Source organism: Sprattus sprattus (genome assembly GCF_963457725.1).
Source record: "Sprattus sprattus genome assembly, chromosome: 8".
NCBI classification, from domain to species: Eukaryota; Metazoa; Chordata; class Actinopteri; order Clupeiformes; family Clupeidae; genus Sprattus; species Sprattus sprattus.
The window spans coordinates 11009023-11030247 of record NC_137927.1 but is presented as its reverse complement, the minus strand read 5'-3'; the positions used below and the strand labels follow the sequence as shown (position 1 = coordinate 11030247).

Below are 21225 nucleotides of genomic sequence, written 5' to 3'. Positions count from 1 at the left end.
GCAAATGTCTGTATCTCAGGGAGGTTGCTACTAGATATGCCTTCCATTTGACCAAATTCTGAGTGTGCCTGAAGAAATAGCCATTCTCTTTTCTTTTTTTAAGGACAAAAAAAAATTGATGAAGTTTATGCAAATAGCCTTGTTATCCTTCTGTATTTTTGTTTGCATGTTTTTAATTACAAAACATTTCTGCTTGGTCACCCAGGGAATTATGAAGAAAAAATGAAATGGTTTAGGATAGACACAAACAGATGCAGCAGTAATGGGAAGGACTTTGTTTATTTAAATTTTCACAGGCTGAGTTATGAGCACAGACTCATTAATTAAGAATGAACACAGATGGGACAAATGTAAATGAACATCAACAACCCCTGATTCAATCTTTGATATAATGATTTGTTCACATTGTTTCATGGCACTTCTGATACAGACTGGCAGGCAAGTGCTCTCTGTTAACATATGTGATTACTGTTGATGAAGATGTTCTTTTAGATGTCTTGTTTTCCAATTACCAGTTTGCACATTTTTAAGCACTTTTTGTTTCTCTTTGCACATTTCCTGTCAAACTGTTGTATCCTCCCCAGATCAGCCACTCCTGTATATTCCAGATGCATTTTGTATCGGTATCATTTAAAATAAGGCTTTTTGATAGAAACATAAAAGTTAGAACATAAACGTAATCATTTCTCTCAGCAGTCAGAGGCGACCTTCAGTCTCGCTCCTCCAGGACTCCCATGTTTCCCAGACCTCTCCCTTTGGGACCAAAGTTTTTGGCATAGCACACTAGAATGACCAACAAATACATGCATCAACACCTCTGTACAGGTTTATCCACATTTTTAGCCTTGATTTGATCTCTATCTTGATGTCTCTGAGACAGGGGACATAGATACTGAGAAGAGCTGATTCTGTGACCTGCTCCCACTAGTAATGTATCCCCCCATGTGTTTGAAAAACCATGATTGCACTTGATTTGCCTCTTTAGAAGGGTCAGCTTGAGTAGTGTAACAAATCTGGGCTAGGCGCTCAGATATTGTCAACAAATTAATTTGGTTCATTAAAACACGCACGACAGAAAATAACGTGAATTATACATTTATTTTATAGTGACAGTGAAAAGGAGCTGAGAAAGAGAAATAGCCCGTAGGCCAGAGAGTCTGTATCACCGTCCAAACAAAACCGCGCAGTTTTGTACTAGTCCCACGTCTCAAACCATGGAAAAAACTCTTCAAAACCTCTGACGCAAATTACATGTCCAAACAAACAAAAAGGTAAATCCACATGAATTATTCCACACGAGTTAATCCACCCAGCAGCGAGACAATGTTCCTTTAGACATCGCAACCAGCATCAAAATAAAGTAAATAAACAGGTTCGATCTCACCTCTTCAAAAAAGACGGTCATTGAACTGTTCGCGCTATCCCGACCGTATTCCTAACCGTGAGTAGGGATTAATCCAATATAGCTCCGATCGGTATTGTAATCCTTGAACTGGAGACCTCGAGGATGCCAGGTCACCTCTGTGACATTTTTTTCTCCCCCCTGGTTTTCCGCGTCACGGTTTAAAAACAGAACAGGTGACTTCCAAAACAGAGCGCAGCCATAGGGCAGGCAGGGAAGGTGTGTGCGTGAGTGAGTGACCCTATCCCCTATCGCTCTGGAATCAGTGGCATACGTGAAAACATTTTATGGACTAACAAAACAACATATCACAGTAATATCTGGCCAATCTCATATATTGGACACATACCTCTAAATTATCTATAAGCCAATTTATTTATATGTGGCTGATGTCACAGTAGGTTGTAACCCATATTCTAGTCACACACTGTGAATATTGATTTAATTTGCAAACCTTTCTTTTAACATTGTGCGCTAGTTATTTCTCTAATATCCTCCTGTATGCAGTATATGCATAGTCTAGCTGGCCATGTGGATCCAGTCAAAAGCAGCTTAAATCAGGAGACTAGCAATTTCTATCTCTGGGATGAGAGAATTAACCTTCACTATCTACCACTATTTGTCAAGGTAAGTGGGTCAAATGTATTGTAACCCTGATCAGATGCTGAATGGGTCATCAGTGCCTATGTGGCCTTCAGTGGAGCCATTTGTCTGGGGTCCATCTAGTGTAATCAGTGGCAATCAGTCTCCTCAGATAGGGACTGGGCTGATTGAATCTGGATGAAGGATCGCTTTCAGTGCATAGGCACACTTGGCTTCCTTCCAAATTAAATGATACATAACTAAATAAACCTTTGTGAGCAGATCTGCATGCAAGGATGCACAGTTGGGTTGCCCAAGTATATGTAATGTTACCTTTGCAGTACAGTTCTCCGTCTTTGTCAGTCACTGTTGTGGACTCCAGGCTCTTACCACACATGGCACAGCGGAAGCAGGTTTTATGCCAGGGCTACGGTCACAGCATCAACATATCACATTAAATAGGCAGCACTGTAGGTGTTTGTTTGAAAAGTCTGAACAGACTATAAAGGACATGTTAAAGGCCATTAACACATTTGACACTGTCTATTTCACTCCAATTCACACACATGATATGATGTTCAAACAGATCCGATACACACACATAAACAAAATTGTAGGTTTGTCAGGAATTCAGATTTGGGTTTTTAGAGAGGTCTTACCTTTCCTGCACTCATGACCTTTTCTGCAGCATAAACAGCTTTTGAGCATCGGGGGCAGCGATCACTGCTGCCAAATTTTTGGGCAAACTTGTTCGAGTTAGAGTTGGTGGACGATGGTCGAGCCTCGGAGCTACGCAAATGAGTGAGGACAAAACAGCGAATATGGTAAATTGACGCAATATAGATAGATATAACAGTGAAAATGTAATGATGCTTGAGTTTTTGTGGTGATATTTTATCAAGGGCATTTTTGTTTTTCTGTTTGTGTTAATTGCTCTGCAACTAATTATGTTCTCTCTCTCTCTCCTCCATCTTGGCTTTTAGACTCATTTGTTTCAGACATTTTAATTAAAACGCTTTTATTCCACATCACTGCTGACAGTAATTAGGATGATCGCTACTTCAAACTGATGTAGCCACCCATAGAATATGCCATTTCAGAAGCCATAGCTTTACGTCAGCTTGTTGCCATCATATTTGTTCTTATGTTTATTGTCAGTATAAGCAGCGCATTCCATCATGTAGCCTAGCTATTTTAATCGCTGTGACTTTCTCATTGATCATAGCACATTATTTGCAGTGCCATGATTTACATTGTCCCAACAGTCAGGTTGCTTGAGGCTAATAGTCTGTAGTGTACATTATGAGTGTGTGGTGTGCCTGTGTTCATCTTACTTTTGAGATTGGACGTTCAGGACTGGGTCGACTGGATCTGAGCTTAGCGCTCCTGCTCCCTGCCCATATCCGTAGCCTTTTGGGCCATATTTCTTGCCATAGCATGATTTGCAGTAGATCTCTGATTCGTGTGCTGCCACAGTAGTGCTGTCTAGCCCCTTTCTGCAGGCCACTAGATGAAATCAAAAGAAATCGGTTGAGAAACTATCAAGAACAAAAGGACGGACAAGGCAAGTTATGACAACATAAGAAAACATGGAAAGTGAAATCTTATCTGTGCATCTAAGAACCGTCTTTTTTAGATAGTCTTTGTGGAAGTTACAATGTTTTGAACGAAAAAGCTATGCACAATTACAGATTTGATCGGTTGAACTCCTGGCATTTTAACTTTTGCAACACTTCTGAGTGAGGTCCAGAGTACCGTTCCCCTGATGAGACAATGACCTCATGTATCCATCATGTAAGGCCTTTCATCCCCTCCCGGTAGCTTGACAGCTGTCCGGCCACCTCCTCGGCTAACAGTAGGCCTGGGTGCCCGACGATGCCCCATGATGCATGCCCTTATTTTGGGAGGATGGAGACGGACTTAACGGGGAGACGCTCCGCCAACTGCGGCAGATGGAGTTGCAGCCTCTGAATTACATGGTAGTTAGCAGTCCCTGTGGCCCTATCCACCTATTACCACCCGTAGGCAAAGGCCAATCTCAATTAATGAGGTGGGATTGAAATATAGTTATTTGTTTGAAACAGATGTCTTGGGGTTGTTTTGTCGCTAGAGGATAAGAATGGGTGTATTGAGTGCACCCTCATTAAGCGTTGGCCTGGCTGGACTATATAATCCTTCCTCATCGGGTTTCTACAGTAGCATAGTTCAGTGGTCATCTTCAAGAAAAACAATCTTTGTTACCACACATTTGTCCTGTCAGCAGTGGCAGCTGTATGATTAACACAAGTGTGATATTAGACAAGCCTTATCCAAACAATGGGATAACATCTGAAGTTGATCAGAAACAGGAATAAATCCTCGAGATTGAACCCAGAAGAAAAGACAAATCTAAAAAGGGATCTTCTTATTCCTCTCCTAAGTTTCTCCCACAATGACATTAAATGGAAGTAAAAGTAGGATTTAGGCTTAAATCTCCTGCTTCTCAGATTTCTCTTTTGTTTCTCCTACAAGACAACTTTGGTATTTGGGAGTGGGACTCAAATTTTCACAATACAGTACATTTAACTAGCTTATGAAATTTAAAATATCTGTGATTAAACTGATACATCAATGAAACAATAATGTGAGTCACATCTAGGTCTCCAGAGCTATCAAAGGTGGGAATGGAAAGATCCGATTGCAAAAACAAAAGACAATTTCATATTTTTTCTTTTTGTGTCTCTTTTTAAATTTAATTTTGTCCATATTACAATCAGTATTATGGAGCGAAAGTTCTGAATTTGTATTGTGTTTGCAAACCACACATCAAGTCAAATTAAATCAATAATAAACCACCTATTTACCCAGTAGCCTGCTGTTTGGCACTGTAATTGAAGTGTAATTTTAGGTAGTGGTTAATTTCAGGTGCAGCATCCATCATTTTGAGTGCACTTACTGCAGACGAAGCAGGTTTTGTGGAAGCTCCTTCCATTGCACTGGATTTCCTCTGCGTGATAAACAGTCTTCTCACAGGCTGCACACTTGGTTCCTCCACCCCAGTTTGGCATCCTTAGCACTTAATATTACTCTTCAAAATAATATATAATAAAGTCAAGATAAATGAGCAGCCGCATATTAAACAATGCATACTGTTCACTTAATTAACCAACTGAATACATTTGAATGTATCGTTTAAACATTTGTATTACAAAATACCGTGACCCATACTGTGGTTCACAGTCATACTTTCTATCAGAAATAAATCAAGTAAGCCAAATTGTGAGTCACATACTGTTTGCATAAAATATAGGACATTTATGTCTGGGATCATTTTCCATACAGTAAATTTAGATCCTGAGGCAGAGGTCCATTCCCGATCTCTGTTATTCCGACAGTGTTTGGGGAATGGCTTGCCTCAGTGGGCCGGAATGTGATAAGGGTCCAGGAATAACTTTTTAATACCGACTATCCAGTAATCACAATGCATGTCAGGCTGTCTGATATTACTTTCAGGAAAAAATGCAGTCAACTCAGCTACAGGTCAAACACCACAATGTATCTTTCTTTATAGAAACAATTATCAATGAAGTGTGGAAAGAAAAACATTGTTTTACATCCGTTCCTTTCCCTTTCATACTCTTACGGTTGTCTTACCTACTTGTCATCTGTCTTCATCAAAGTGGATTCCTCAAGCCCATATATCAGCCTTCTACAGACCAGTTATGACGTACTAAAATATATGATGTATACAATAAAAACATAAACAATACTTACTTAGGGCCTCCAATATGTCCTGTTGGTCTTCCTCCTCCACTCAGAGCCTAACCTTGATAACCAGACGGGATGAGGGCCCTTAAATAGTGTCCATCTTTCACTCACAGCCCTGCTGGACCACAGGCACCGGGGCCTTTCTAGTTAAACCATCCTCCAGAAATAGCTCCTGACAGGAGTGAGGGGGTAGGGGGAAAGAGCCACCAGCCTGGGTTTCGGTCAGTCCATTTGCTCATGAATTATATTGGTATGTTACCCTGGCATGGAGGAAAATTCCAGAAGGACTAGAGGTCTTTTATGATGGGTGAAGGGGTGTAAAGGGCTTGTTTATGGAGTGACAGCTGTCAAAATTGTTTCTTTCATGAGGCTGTGTATATGTGGAATCTATGAAGACAGAAAAACTTCAGACAAGTTGTTTTCCCAATTATTTTAAATATTTATTACATTTCTGAATGAAAAAAAGTGTCACTTATTAATATTAGAGTTGCCTGATTTCATCTAAAACAAGGGTCATTTCTTTCAGTTATATCACAGAAGAATTTTAAGGGGTAACAGTCAAAATGTACAGTGTGCAAAGTTGTAGTCCTAGTTCTATGTTTTATTAACACATACATTACAGTATTATCTACAATACTTTAATTTCACTTTTTTTTTTCAGTCGCATTGGCCCTTTTCTTGAAACAGAAATAACGACCACAGTTTTTGGTTTCCTAAGTTTCCATGGCACTTTGAGATAGATGATACTTCTCCATCCGACACAGCTGTCATTTCATGACATTCATTGAGATTTCTATGTAAATAAAACCCTCTTAGTAATTAAATTCAAGTTATACCTCATTATAACACTTGCATTTTAAGAAAATAAAACATCACAACAAAAATGCTTTTGAATTAAACAGCAAAGCCAACTAACTGCCCTTGGTTTAAAAAGGCATGTGGTTTCGGGTTCAACCTGCAACTGTGTTTTGTGCCCCTGGGGCGAGAGAGTCACATTTGAATAGCACCATGTCCAAATGCTTTGCAGCCACTACATAACGACATTCCCTGAGCATTAGTACACGACCAAAGCATTCTGCACGCACAGTATGAAATTAATGCATTATCATCAATGCTACAGTACATCACCACTGCCAAACGCCGTCTCTGTCCACCCCCTCAAGCAGACACACACACACACACTTAACTGGCTCATGGTTGCAATGGTGTTTAGCAGCAGAGAGGCGTCTGATCCTGGCCATTCCTTCACGAAGGCATCTCTTTCAGGGGGCCTCGGGACTGACGTCTAGTTTCCTCTGGGGGATGTAGAGGGATTTGGTGGCCACTTCCGTGGTCATGGTGGTCAGGGAGGGCACAGGAGTGTGGAAGAGACTGTGCTGGACAGAGGGGGAGCCTTTTGGTGTGGCCATGAGAGGCTGCAGGGGGAAAAGACAACAAAGGGAGTGTGAAAACCCCACCCAAATGGACTCAATTACTTCAAGACTACACCCGTAAAGATCCTCTTTCAAAGGGGCCGAAAAGACAAATACTTCTAAAGTTGTCAGTTGTTTAGTAGGATTGCTGAAGCTGTTACTTTAATGGTGATCACTAAGATAATTCTAATGGTTATTACAATGTAATTGTTTAGTCAATACATTTAAAACACTTTGATTACATTAAATGGGGATATTATCTCATTCAAGTTATACGAGTTAATAGAGCATTAAGTATGATGTGAAACCTGCTAAACCACTGGTCAAAGAAGAGAGAACTAATCTCAATCTCATAATATCCTTAGTATCTACTGATGATTTGTGAGCTGTGAGTCTTACCTGTGCTAAACTAAAGAGAGTTAGGGGCTGACTGGACGGTGGGTGTTGGAGAGCTCCAGCAGGCGACATGGGTTTGACGAAGATCATCCCCCTGTGAGGGAGCCCAATGTGGGCCGTGGGCAGGGGGCTGGCATGCTCAGCGGTCATGGGGCTGGAGGTGCCGCCCGCAACGCCGGCAGCCGTAGGGATGAGGCCAATGTTCTGTAAGGTGAAGTTGAGGATGGCCGGGCTAGGGCTGAGGGTCCGTTGCATGGTGAAAGGTGAGACCGAAGGGGCCGGGTGGAGAGACAGGCTGGTGGGGGTAAACTCCTGAGGGTGGAAGGGTCTGGAACCTGTTTCAGGGTGGGGCAGATTTGGCCATGAGATTAGCGATGATTCACAGTTGTAAGACATAATACCAAACAATAACCTGTTGGTGTTATGGTCGTCTGTGTTACAGGATAAAGGGCATTGCTTCATACAGTGCCATGGAGCTCTGGGAGGTATTCTAAGCCAACAGGCGGTGCCTACCTGCTGTGGGGGTTTTGTAGATATTCGTAGGTGTTGAGGCTTTGCCAATTTCGCCATTAATTCCATGGGAATCCTTGTAGCTGAATAGGGACTGAGGTGTAATAGGGATAAGGTAGCCTGTGGGGATCAGAGTCTAAAACACACGAAGGAAAACATCAAGACTTTGTTCCCCAAAGTTCAAATCAAGCCTCACATTATCATATGAATGTCTGAATAATAATGGGATTAGTGTAATCCAGTTAGGGAGACATATGCTGTCCCAATGCCCACCTCTGTGTGTAAGTGTCCGGCGGACAGCATCAGCTCATGCAGCAGGACGCCTTGGTTCTGGTTCTGGCTCTGCACCTGAGTGGGGTGAAGCGGGGTGAGCATGGCCTCGCTGTCAGAGGCCGCAGCCCTCTCCTCCTTCTCCAGGAAGGTCTCTACGCTGTGCTCCAGAGTCTGGCTGTTGGCGGAGGGAGAGGCCTGGTTCTCGGGGGGTTTGGTGAACTCCGGGTCCAGGTGCAGCGCTCTGGAGGAGGGCCGGCTGGACACCAGGGCCCCTCGGCGTGCCTTCAGCCTGGCCTGCAGGATCTCACACAGCTTAGGTGACACGCCCTAGCAAAAAAAAAAAAAAAAACATCAGTGAACACCAAAATATACCAATTTGAGCCTCTGAATAATTCCCCAAGCAATCGAATGTGTGCAACCACTACGTTCACTTCCTGTCAGCGAACAGTTTACACAAAACTACTCATAATCATGATTGCTTGTGAATAACCATGTACACTCACCTCTGAAGTACCATTGACTTTCTTGATCTTGGAGGGACTGCGGACCGAGCAGGTCTTGTCCCCACATTTTCTCTTCAGTGCAGAGGGACTGCCTGACTCACTGCTGGACGTAATAGTCCTCTGACTGCTCGAGCTCACCGGCACCGGGGATCGGTCGGCACCATCTCCGGGGCTCTCAAACGTCATGGAGCGCACGGCCAGGCTGGTGGGTGCCGGCCTGTTGGAGGCGTGAGGCCTGAGGGAGGCCGGGTGCATGTAGACGGCAATGGGGCCTCCCATCTGGTGCTGAGGTAGCAGGACTGGGATGAGGGAAGAACACGTAGCTGGGAGATGGGACAGCGGCGACGGGGTTAGAAGAGGTAGTGGCACCCCAGTGCTGTCTTTGACGTGGGCCTCGGAGGACAGTGGTGTTGAGCCAGCCGTTGGCTTCTCTTCTGCTGGTTTGGCAGCACTTTTTTCTGAGTTTGCACTACTGAGTTCCTCTTGGGAAGATCCTTTCGATTCCTTGTTGGTTTTCCTGAAAATTGACATCACATACTTGAGACTTATACAATTATAACGACAATTGTAACAAAGCCAACAATTATACCAGTGATTTTTGTGGCATGCCTACATAACACATGTTTTACTCTGACCCATAGTGAAACGACCAAAGTGAACTTACTTTGACTGTTGGTCCAACTGTTTCTTGCAGATTGCAGCTAGCTGGGCCATCTTACTCGGAAGGAACACTGAGTCTGATGAATCATCTACAAAAGATCAAATGGCAGAGATGAGCTCACTCTGTCTGAATACTCTCAGGGGGTCTCTCTGATGCTTTATATATAACTGAGCTACATTACTCACTGGAGGTGTCTCTGATGGGGCTGGAAGGCGCAGAGTTTATCTTCCGGCGGTCATCCTGGATGCTTTTCACCATTTTGACCAGGGAAGGGTGTCGGGTGAACCCTCTCTTCCCGCCAGGGGATGAGAAGAGGTTTTTGGCACAGTTCTCAATGGATGATCGAGACTCTAAAATTCTCGTTGATGCAGTGGTGGATAATGTGGTCCTGGGCACTTCTAAATTAGGAACAAATTAAAATGGAGGTCGCGCATGAAAAATTGTATTCCAAATATGCCACGGCATAGAATTTTGGTCACCGCCGCAAACCTTTTTACAAACAGAAAAAATAGATACTCAGGTTGTTGTGGTTGCTCACCCTTAGGAGATGGTAGGTCCTCAGGCCCAGCCCATTTGAAAGCAGTCTTCCTCCCCCTCTCCTCAGTCACGTGGACTTTCTTGATCAGCTCCAGGCTGCTCAGGACGTTAGCAATATCATACAGCCTCCGGATCTTAGCTGAAAATAAATAACAACACAGAAAATGAAGGTCAGATTTAAAGTTTAAACCTTTTACCAAAATACCCAGGCACAAAAAAAACAAGCACTTAAAAATAGGTAGGCGGTAATACTCACTCTTAAACTTGCATTTGTTGATGTCCTCAACCTGGTCCTCCCCAATAAGGATTTTGGCAGCCACCTCCAAACTTACCACGCGAGGAGTGGTCACCAGGAACAACATGACAAACTTCTGACTCATCACCCTCAGAGACTTATCTTTGCGACTGTTGACTGAGGCTGGGCAAGGAAGGAAGAAATGTTGGTTATAAATTCAACATAACCTTCTCTGCGGGATTATTTTTACTGTCAAATACATATTAATTAATTTACACAAACAGCCAACATGCAGGAAAAAGCTTTTCGAGGTTATTGCAACTATTGTAGGATAAACATTTTTTTGCCAACTTACCACCTTTGAACTCCAATCCAGGGAGTTCCACGAAGCACATCTCCTTCTGCCCATTCTCTACGTCTGTATCCTGCAGAAACGCCTCATCGTTTTCCTTCTCTTCCCCATCAAGGTCAAACTCGCGGTCCTCTCGCTCCAGGCTCCACTGACGGATATGCTGGACCTGCTGGCAGTACCGCTGCTCCTCGCCCACCCTGCGCAGCATGGCCAGCGTCTGGGGAAGGTTGGAACGCCCATGCCACGTGTACCTGTTCTTTGCCAGGCGGCTAACCATGTGAAGGCTTTCTAGAACATTCATGATGTCGTAGATGCGCCGTCGTTCCACATCTGAAAGTCAGATATTGTGTTATTGTGTAATGTCACTACTAAGAATATTTTGTTAAAATTACTTTCAGAAGAAACTGTGACCTACTCAGTTCATTAGCCACATCGTCGAGGCAGATATCATTGTTGACTGCGGTGTTTGGGTAATCTGGGTACCGTGCAAGGAATTTGTGACAGAGTAGGCCCAAGCTCTTCTCTTTTCGACTAATCTGAAGCTTTTCTGCTTCTTCCCCGAGTCCTGGTTCCTGTTCAACCTGATCCACGGTTCATATTAATTATTTAATTTCAACATGTACGTGTAAAATGACAAACATAAACATCCAGATGTACAGACTGTTCATAATGGTACAACCTGATGAAATTCTACAATCTTTTTTCTTCTTACCTGTGTTAAATATTCAGAGTCTCCTCCTTCAGTGCCCTCCTTGCAAAGCTCTCTTTCACGGTTGCGGATTTCTGGGCTGGCCGCACTTATGAGCATCTTCAGGTTTGAGGTAGGAGTCCAAGGCTCACAGGGTAGGGAGCCTTTGCCCTTTGTGGGGGTTGTCAGTGGTCCCATGTTCTGCTGGCACTCAGAATATGAGGAGACCTTTCTTGGTGTTTTAGTCAGCAAGTTTGGCTCTGCAAACACATCCCCCTAAAAACAAACCCACAACATTTGTCAGAATATTCCTTCAGAGGCATTTTCAACAATCAGATAAAATAATACAAATGTGCCACTGGGTCAGACGAGTTGCAAATACTTTGGATATGAATTAAGTCTATTCTGCACAAAAACGTGATAACACACTGACCTTATGATCTGGTGCTGGTTGCACACGAGTTTGAGGTTTCTGATTTAGATTTTGGAGTTCCTGCAGAGCACTAGACATTTTCCACCTTTCAAAAAACAAAAACAGTCGGTTAGACTTCGACATACATCTTGAAAACACTGGCCATAATGGCATATAGCTTGTTATACATGGCTAGCTAACGATATCAAAAATATATCTGACTAACCAACCTTGGCTAATCTCGGGAAAATCTTTAAATCATGGCAAATACAGATAAACACACCTTTTCTTCACAGCATTATACATTCGCGGAGAAAGCATAATTAAGAAGGCTGATCTGTCAATCTGGCGTAAAGGAAGTTTGTAGCCACTGCTCAGTGAATATAAAGCTGGCTACATTTCGTGCTAAACAATGTCAAAAGTAACAAGATCATTCAAACTTAATTTCCCAACGTTTGGCGGTAACTGCCAACTATTCTATGGAACTACAGTAGAACGCATGGAAGGCCGCGCCTCCTTTCCTTATCAACCAATAATAGTGAAGCGGGAGAAGATTTTAAAGGAAGTGTAGACGGTCCCGCGCAGGTACATATTTTTTAAAATCTTGGCGCGGAACCCGCTACGCACATTCCAATGACACACCCGGAAATCAGAAAACTTGCTAGCATAGTGAAAAGGGAAATAAACAATCAGATACATATACGACTTTCTAATGCATTTTAGCTTAAAACTTCATATTTGTCGCGTATAACATCGAAACAACTATCGTGAAAACCACGTCTGTTAGTTTGCCAACGAAAGTGCTTTGATCCATTGACATTCCAACTCATCATCTACCACACTTAGCTATGCGACCAAAGAATGTATTTTATGTGTAGTCTAAGTTGCACTTACGTTACCGTTGTTTCCATTAACATTCTTCTAAAATAACATATTTTATTTACAGATGTTTCCATTCTATGTCGATAACATGCCGGGCTGAGTGAGCGCGAATTAACTGCTTCAGTGCTAGTTTGAATTTAGCGCTATGCTCCTGGTTCACTGTGTAAACATAAGTTTGAGTCATTACCCTAACCATGTTCAGACAACTGTTCGTACACTTACGAAGGTAATATATATACACACACATCAGCCTCTTTTTAACAGAGTTGTTGTGTTACGTTTCAGATTCTCCAGCAGAATTAATATGATCTGGACTGCAGCGTAACATTAACTTAACAGTAAATTCGCTAGCGTGCTAACCCTAACAACGTATACGTGAGTTAATTTAGCTAGCAGCTTTGAGACTGAAGTTACCCGGGCATTCTTCTTATAGCCCGCCGGGTATTTCTACATAACTGATTAATAACAGAATACCTCGAACTTGCCATTCTATCAACATGTACATGTATGCGTGTAATCAAACGAGGAACTTACCAGTTCGAGTCGATATCTACAATTTATCTTCAAAGCAGATTTTCACTCCCGTTTGCAATCCATGGACAGGTCTAAAGTTCAACAGACCTCCAAACCTCAAATGTTAGGTTCCTAAAGACTATGAGTTATATCCACCAACAGATATCAGTGTAAACGCAATTCTGCCACTCGAAGATAGCTATACATTAAAAAAGATATACGAAATTAAAGCGGAAATCACCAGTAATTCAAGAAGTAATGTTAACCATCATAACCATGATGGTATAACACACGTACACTACAGATCACCCTTACGTTCCTATACTTTCGAGTAAATACAAATATATACTTCGGACCAAATAGAAATGGATTATATGGTCCTGATCACTGGTCAGCGGGTCAGTCAAGTATTCCAGAGAGACAAATGTAAGTTTATACGACCAACGTGTCCATTTGTCCCGCCCAGGCCTGTGTGCATACAGCGCGCCTTAATCCGCCCCACCTTTACTTGCCCCCCAGCCAACCACAGTATAGCCTGGATTACAACAGAGGAGGGGTCAGGCAATTGTAACTGTTATCATTTGTTTTAACACTTCAATTATAGTTGATCAAACAGTTACCAAACGGGCCTGCCAAATCAATTATGTACATGCAAACTGTAAATAAATGCTATAGTATAACAAACGATTCATTGGCAACAAAAACTTTGCAATCTGGACCAACGCAATTGCATGAGGCAACAACACATTGCAAACTGCTTTGTGCACTGCCTGTATTGCGCATTAAATCAAAAGTATTACTCACCCATCGATGTTAAAAGAACGATATGTGTCTGCTTCGAACAATGGGTATTGCATGTCCACGTACACAAAATGCAAAAGGAAAATGTTAAGCTACCAATTTAATATATTTTATTTAAGATAACGTTACAGTGTATAAGGTTACGTTTCCATAAAGACACCCCATGCAAAGTGCCATCTGCAGACAATTTTCGCGAACCACATTTCCAGGCTACTTTTACTTTGGTGACTAAGGTTAGATGTATCATGTCTGGACATGTGAAAAGAAGGCGTGGTGGGTGGATCCCCATTTGTTAATAAAAACCATTGTGATTAGCTGTAGAATTTACGTAAACATTGGTGGAAGCGCAAATCTGAAAATTCGACACTAGATGGCAACAAATTCATTCTCGCAGCAAGTTACCATGGAAACCGAACGCGGAAAAAAAATCGGGGTAGACAGAGCGCGGAGCAGTGACGTAATGTGATCGATTGGAAGTAGTGGGGCTCTCGGTGGTGGGAGAGAATCGCATGCGCTGGCTGCAACTGCCGCACGACTCAGCTAGGGAACAGAGAGGAAGGAGTGTGGAGGAGCATCCAATCCACGAGTCTATCCTGAACAGTTGTTTTTTGGGTGAGTAAGCTGCATGTTCTTATTTTACAAGTACGGGTTTAATGTGTTCAGCATCACTTTAAACAACAACCTTCCGGTTGTAAGATGCTTTTTTTGCAAACTGTTTTTTTTTGGGGAGAAATCAGTTGACATATAGTGAGAGAAGTAGCGAATGAGAATCCTGCAGGACTGCTTCACCACCCCAAGCGTATTTGGAATCTTGTGTTCAGTACCCTAGAGTGTGGGCTGTCTAGCGAATCCTGAATAAGACAGATTAAAAAAAATCTTAAATTCGTCAAGACGTTTTTAGAAAGTATCTTGAATTAGGCAATAGATGTTGGTTTATTATCAGTTTGGGTTTAGGTTTCCAAAACGGCAATAACAACTCAGTGGCGCAGTGGCGTGCACCTGCTTAGGGAACTCGTTCGCTTTCCGAAAATTGCCCTGCAACGCTTTAAGGTATCAACTGTGTTTTGTTTTATTTCTGATCATTATCGAGATTATGTGGCACAAATCTTATTTTTCACAGAAGCTTGCTTGTTTGTGTAAATAATACTTAATTTAAATATTCATAATTGGCGTATGTAATAAACATGAATATGATCAAATAGACACCTATCCGTCCTTGTTGAGTAATCAGCTGCATTGATATACCTAACATATTCATTTTTATGTTAACCCGGGATGGCTTGACACAGGATCTCCTCGAATAGTTCAGCTGGTGTTATTCTAAGATAGTCTATATTGAAGTTCATTACCCCATCTTAGGTGGCAAATGTCTTTAATTGCATATTGCTTTTATGTCTTCTGTACAGGCAAAGTGGTGGTGGTGACAGGAAGATTGTCTGGAGCACAAGTCCTGAGAGAGGAACACTGTCTTTTATGTATCCTGATTTTATTTTGTGCCAGTCAATAAAGATCAGAGATGTAGAATATCAGAGTGATTGGAGTCATGCTGACCGGATGTCCCCCATGGTTTAGAAACTCCTGTTCTACATGAAGGTGATGGATCATGGGGCATCATGAAGGAGGGCCTGCTGGTCTCAGTGACCCCATCTCCCCCTGATGTCTGCCACATGCCAGCCTCTCTGGACCATAGCTGAAGATAAGCACCATGGTCTGACCTCACCTTTGACTGAGTCTCATCACACTGCTACTCAGTGGGACAGGTGCCTGTGTTGGGAAAGGTGATGCTTTGAGAGATTTGGAAGAAAGTGTATGGGGGCCTGAGGGAGTTTGGTTTGGGGTACATTTAGTTTGTTTAAGAGAGGGTCTTTTTTTGCCTGGTTGGATATTGTTTTCGAAGAAGGGAATTGTGGATATTAAAGAAGATCAATGAACAAGATGGAGTCAGGAGCCGAGGCCCCACTACCCCAGCAGCAGAGGAGGAAGCCAGTGATGCATGGCTTGGATGACCAGAAGAAGGTCAGTCCTCGATTTAAAATGCAGTTTTCATCTTTGGTTGGTTTTCATTTCTGTTCACAGAATAATGAAAAAGATCAAAATCACGTTGTTTTGACATTACTTTTATAAACCTTATGATACTCATTGTGCAGTTATATTTCTACATCAATTTACAAAACTATCTTCTTTAGGTCCTCTCTTATCCAAATCTGTGTTCTCTTAACATTCCTATTAGGCTGAAGCAGGCTGAGTACCATTCCCTGCCATGTGCCTCACATTTAGTGCTTTGATTTATGATTGGTTGTGGTCTAGTGTATCCTGTGCCATATGGCCCAGTGGTGAGGTATCAGGTGCAGTGGGTGCTTAATTGACTTATGTGCTGAGATGAATGTGTCATTTTTGGGTGCTCTCAGATGCATGAGGGGACTGTATTGATTGGACCAAAGGGTTACATTAGACGGCAAAAGAGTGACCTTGTTTGTGTGATGTGTATGATTTATGCTGTATTTACATTTTGGGTGTTAAAAACTGTGAGGTCAAAATAAGCTAAAAGGGGAGACAGTCTTAGGCAGGCATTATGATGAATGATTGTGTTAATGGTCACTCTGAGGATGCTGGCAGTGACATTAGTATGCAGTGGTTGTCACGGGTTTCGGGGTTACAGCGGGAGCCCATCTGTTCTGGCCCTGGACCAGTGAGAGAGGGTGGCATCTGGGGGTGGCATGATTTCACAATAGTAGCTCAAGCATTCCTCGAAATCATGGGTACTGCCGTGCTGAATGAATTTACCCCATGTGTGACCTCTGTTTGGCAGTGTAAAACTTCAGATTTAGAACTGTGAAGTGTTCTGTAAGAAGTATCTCATAATCAGGTAACTATTTTAGATTCTAACTATTTGTGCTTGTGTGGGGTTTGAGGAGAAGGCCAACTGTGCCCACAACAATATATTGTGTCTTTCCACCTCCAGACTGGGCACCCATGGTCAGAGTATTTTTGTATGCAGCAGACTTGCTGTCTTTGTGAAGTATTTTTCATTTTGCTTCTTGGGTTCCGTGGGATAGATTTGTTAGGTAAGTGGATCTCCCCATGTGATCAAAATGTCTCTTAAACACTGAAGTGTTTTCCTCAGATTAAGCATGTAAGCCATGCAGTCAGGATGGTTTAGTAGAGCTGTTGCCTATGTGGTTTTTCTTTAGGCTTACTGGGCTCTTTGCCAAACTGTGGAAAAAATTGTTATTTTTTTTCTGTTACTCTGATACATGGAGACAGTTTTGGCGCATTGGGGATGTTCAAAGGCATGCCTTGGTGAATCCTCCTCCCCCAATATACTGTATCGCCATCTTGCTAAATTATTGATTTGGTCAGGTAGCCTATGTTAAATTGATCACCTGGGATTTCCTAAAGCATGAATATTAATTGTTGTATCTAACATCCCAGCTGCTGTTTTCTAGTTTTCCACAGAAGGGATTCCTTCAGAGGATGCAGACACCTAAAGCTACTAAAAACCAGATAGGATTAGCGGTAATTAAGAATTGGTGGCTGAGGAAAACTTCCAGGCTTGCCGATTTTTGGCTTGCTGACTTGTTTGTGAAGATGTTCCATGTTGTGCCTCTTCTCTTGTGTACAGAAATATTCCAGCTGATTCCATGCAAAAAAGTAGTGTAATTACACCGGCTATCCATATGAATAATGTGTATTTATAAGTCCTTGTCTGACAGCATCTAAATTCTGTTCCTTGTGTTGTGTTTGAAGATAAATAAAGTATTGCTACGCTAACAAACAAGCCACAGCACACTTCTGCAGATTTCTGCCTGTGCACATGCCCCACATTAATAGCTACGACAGTCTTCGGCTGTGTGGAGCTCAAAGTGCCATCTCCTGCCTTTCATATAGAGGGTTTGCCTTTAAGTCAGCATTGGTTTCAAACTTTGACATCATTACCGTGGGAGGCTTTCAATGCTCAGGGGGGGAAGACAGCGAGACTGTTGTCTCTGCTCTGCGCTACGGTTGATCCTTAATAAACTGAAGCACTCTTGAGGTGGTGATGTGACTGGAGGGGGAAGTCATTGTGGAACAGTGTTGCCTTCTGTAGAATAGGTTGCAGGCAGCACTCCCCAATTACCTGGCAGTAGATAGATTTTCCAGATACTCGTGGTCTACACGGATTGTCTGGGGTTGCGGGAGTAATTGGAATACGTCTGTTTGTAATTTATTTTCTTTAGATGTTCAGATGATTGTCATTCAGAGAACACTAATATGATGGAGGGCACTCCTAAAACATTGTGTAGAGTAGAAATTAATTTGCTGAAGAGAGTCTACAATGTGTCTGCCTGATAAAATAAATGACATTACACACAGTAGCCTAAGCACTGAATTCCACAACCCCCTAAGGGGTATTGTTATTCGTCAATTGAAATTCAATGTAAGATTGGGTTCTTTCTAACACAACGGAGTCAGTTATAGATTCTCTTTGAAATAAAGGAGGACATTGTAGTATGTGAGTGTAGGAAAAATCCCTCTTACTCTGTGGTCACTTGAGAATGCTGTGTAGCTATCGAGATATCATTGTGTGTTTTCTACATAGACTTTACCCTGTTTCACCCTAGTCTGTGGCAGATTATAATGTATGTGGCATCCAGAGATTTGTATTTTCATGTATTGTGTACCCTACTGTGGTTTAGTGTTATTATACCCTATTTAGGCATAGTTATTCAGTTAGTCAATGTCTGGATGGCTTTTGAGGGGACCCAGTGAAATGCCAACGTGGATATTATACTTGGCCTGTCACTATGGAGTTACCTGATGTCTGTGCGCTGATGTGCAGTTGCCAAATTTTCGGTTTATTTGCTCAGTACTTTCACATGAATTTTGATGGGGTTCAACTGGGATATGAAAATGAGGTCACAGGTAATAAAAATACCCCCGCGTCTCACTCTGCACCTTGTGATTGCTGTTCAGCAGTTGCCCCCGATGGGAAGATGAAGACTCTACCCCTGTGTGTGTGTGTGTCAGGCGCTAAAAGCCTTTGAACTGACACATCCCTCCAACTAACTTTGCACTTTGCGCCGCCTTCGTCTATTTTTGGTTCAGCCCCTGGTGCCGAAGCTCAAGTCCTGCCTTCATGAGGTGCTGACGATTGAACAGGGGTGTCGGAAGGTTCATAGGAAGTCCAGTCAGAACTGAGCTGTGTTTGCACAGGGCCATGGTTTATTAGGTTTCTGACAAAGCATTCAATTAAAGATATGCTGTTCTTTCAGCAGGAATATTGGATGGCTTGCTCATTTCTTTTAAGTATTGTTTCCAGGTCTAGGTAAAGACCAAATAATGAATTATAAAGGCAAGGGTGTGTGAATGTATGACTTGATCTATTATTTGACCTCCTACCAGGTTGCCATGGATACAGTTTGATTAATATCGCCCGTCATGCAGCAGAGAAACTGTAGAAACTGTTCTTTGATTTGCAAACAGTTCAAAAGGAGAAAAATTATGTAAATGACACATACTGGTTTGAAAATGAAAACGTTTAGTACATTTATTAAAAAATGACTTGTTTGAGGTTATTTTCTATATTACATGTGAAGAGAGAGGACATTTTTGTTTGTTACAATGTGTTATACTAGCTACTATAGCGTCATGAACTTTGCAGCTTTAAAGTTAAAATGCTATTTTACTACAGCCCTGAAAGACTGCAACATGGGAAATGTAAATGCGGAGGGTCCAAGGGAGGGAACTAAATTTCATTTCTGGAATGAAGCCATTCCCATTCCCTCATTGAAACTGGGGTGGATCCCACGGTATATGTGAAGTGTGTAAGCATGAGGGTGTAATTGAATGCACCTCCTGAAAAAAGCAGGACTATTTAGATCTTGATAGCTGTGGCGGTAGTGCTTTTGTCTGAGGGCAACTGCTAAATCCATTGACTGCTACACCTATTCATTTGTGAGCTGGTCTCACTACAGTAACATGAGTGCTTCCATTCAAATACCTTTTGTACATTAATGAGGAGTATTGCAGATGCTATTGTATGCCATACTTTTACCTCCTTCAGTAGTCTAGTGTAAAGCATCCCTGTCACAGTGTTGTGTGCTACTGTTGTCTGTCATATGACAATTGTGTCTCTGTCCTAGCATATGGCAACAGTCATCTAGGCTGTTTACAGTCATCAGGGTTTCAAACCTGCTGTTCACTTGGGTGACAGCATCTGTGCTAATGATGCTTTTAACCTCTAGAGATTTCCCTGGTGTACATGTCACTGATACGACCATCAGGCAGCACTAGTAATGTCATTTTAACAATGTGACATTGTGAATTTGTCAGTTAGAGCTTGTCTTGTCTCGTTTGTGCCTTACCACATTGAACTCCTAGATGGGTAGTGCTGATAGGTCTTGCATTCAGTGATGAAGTGCTTCTCTGACATTGAATTTCAACCGGACTTTTAGATCTCCATTAAACAGAGTAATCGCCGTTTGCAAGTGTGCTCCCTCCTGTGTAAGTAATATAATGCAACCCTGGCACGCTTCCCAGAGAGAAAGAGAGCTATGTTTTGTTGTTGACAACTTTGATTGATTGCATATGCCACAGGCCTCTACTACTCATATCTGAAGACTAGCGAACATAATATCTGTGCGGCTCGGCCTTTGATTATTTACAGCAAACTGTTTAGGAATTGATTGAGACTTAATGCCTTCAAGGCCTAGTTGTGATTGAGAAAGGGAGTGTAAATGCAAACGGACCTTGTAGATTTAGGCAGGTGTTTGTTTCCCACATGCCGTTGTATTATGGCGTAGATGTATAGTTTGTAAATCTAGGGTTGAATTTTCCATAAACTAAAAGGACACACGCTTTCAATAAGCTGGTAGTATTCATCCTATATTTGAGTCATGCCACTCTACACTGACTTCCATATATGAACCCACTGAAGCAGGTAGCCTAATCGACATCTGCAGGGTACCGTGAGCAGTAAGCAAAGAAGCGAGCAGTTTTTGAAGGAGGGGAGCAGGGGGGGTCGGCGGGCGCAGAGATTGTGCCTGTCCACCCAGGCGGCACTGATAAGCTGTGGATTTGGGGGTTTGGGTATACGGGTCAGAGGGTGGGGCCGCCAGCCCAGGCCACTGGTAGGCTCCAAGCACCATCTGTCAGACCCACTGTCCCCAAGCACCAGGCCGGCCGAGGACAGGTGGCCAGGCTGGTTGGATGGCCATGCTTGGGCCATGGGAGACCAGGGCTGCTAGTTTGCTTTCTTACACCTTAGCATCACCCAACCTCCAGCTTTACTGTCTCTGAGTGCGGAGGGATAGCAGGATCTGGTCTTTGCTGAAAAATCA

General features: G+C 42.5%; 2 protein-coding genes across 2 annotated transcripts; both read right to left on the bottom strand.

The window, feature by feature from the left end:
• Positions 1 to 709: 709 nt before the first annotated feature.
• csrp3 (cysteine and glycine-rich protein 3 (cardiac LIM protein)) lies at positions 710 to 5031 on the bottom strand (the record flags this gene model as incomplete). The annotated part of the gene is made up of 5 exons (XM_080842999.1): positions 710 to 783; positions 2318 to 2411; positions 2644 to 2773; positions 3319 to 3490; positions 4920 to 5031. 5 exons carry the CDS (start codon positions 5029 to 5031, stop codon positions 710 to 712), a joined length of 582 nt encoding a protein of 193 aa, XP_080699125.1.
• A 1962-nt stretch (positions 5032 to 6993) lies between these two features.
• e2f8 (E2F transcription factor 8) lies at positions 6994 to 13148 on the bottom strand (the record flags this gene model as incomplete). Its single annotated transcript, XM_080843261.1, has 14 exons — positions 13127 to 13148; positions 11732 to 11816; positions 11323 to 11574; positions 11026 to 11191; positions 10614 to 10940; positions 10280 to 10441; positions 10025 to 10162; positions 9672 to 9884; positions 9490 to 9574; positions 8826 to 9342; positions 8323 to 8649; positions 8053 to 8185; positions 7543 to 7874; positions 6994 to 7146 (listed from the first exon to the last, which is right to left on the bottom strand). The coding sequence occupies exons 2-14, from the start codon at positions 11807 to 11809 to the stop codon at positions 6994 to 6996; spliced, it is 2883 nt and encodes a 960-aa protein (XP_080699387.1). The 5' UTR covers positions 11810 to 11816; positions 13127 to 13148.
• Positions 13149 to 21225: the final 8077 nt, after the last annotated feature.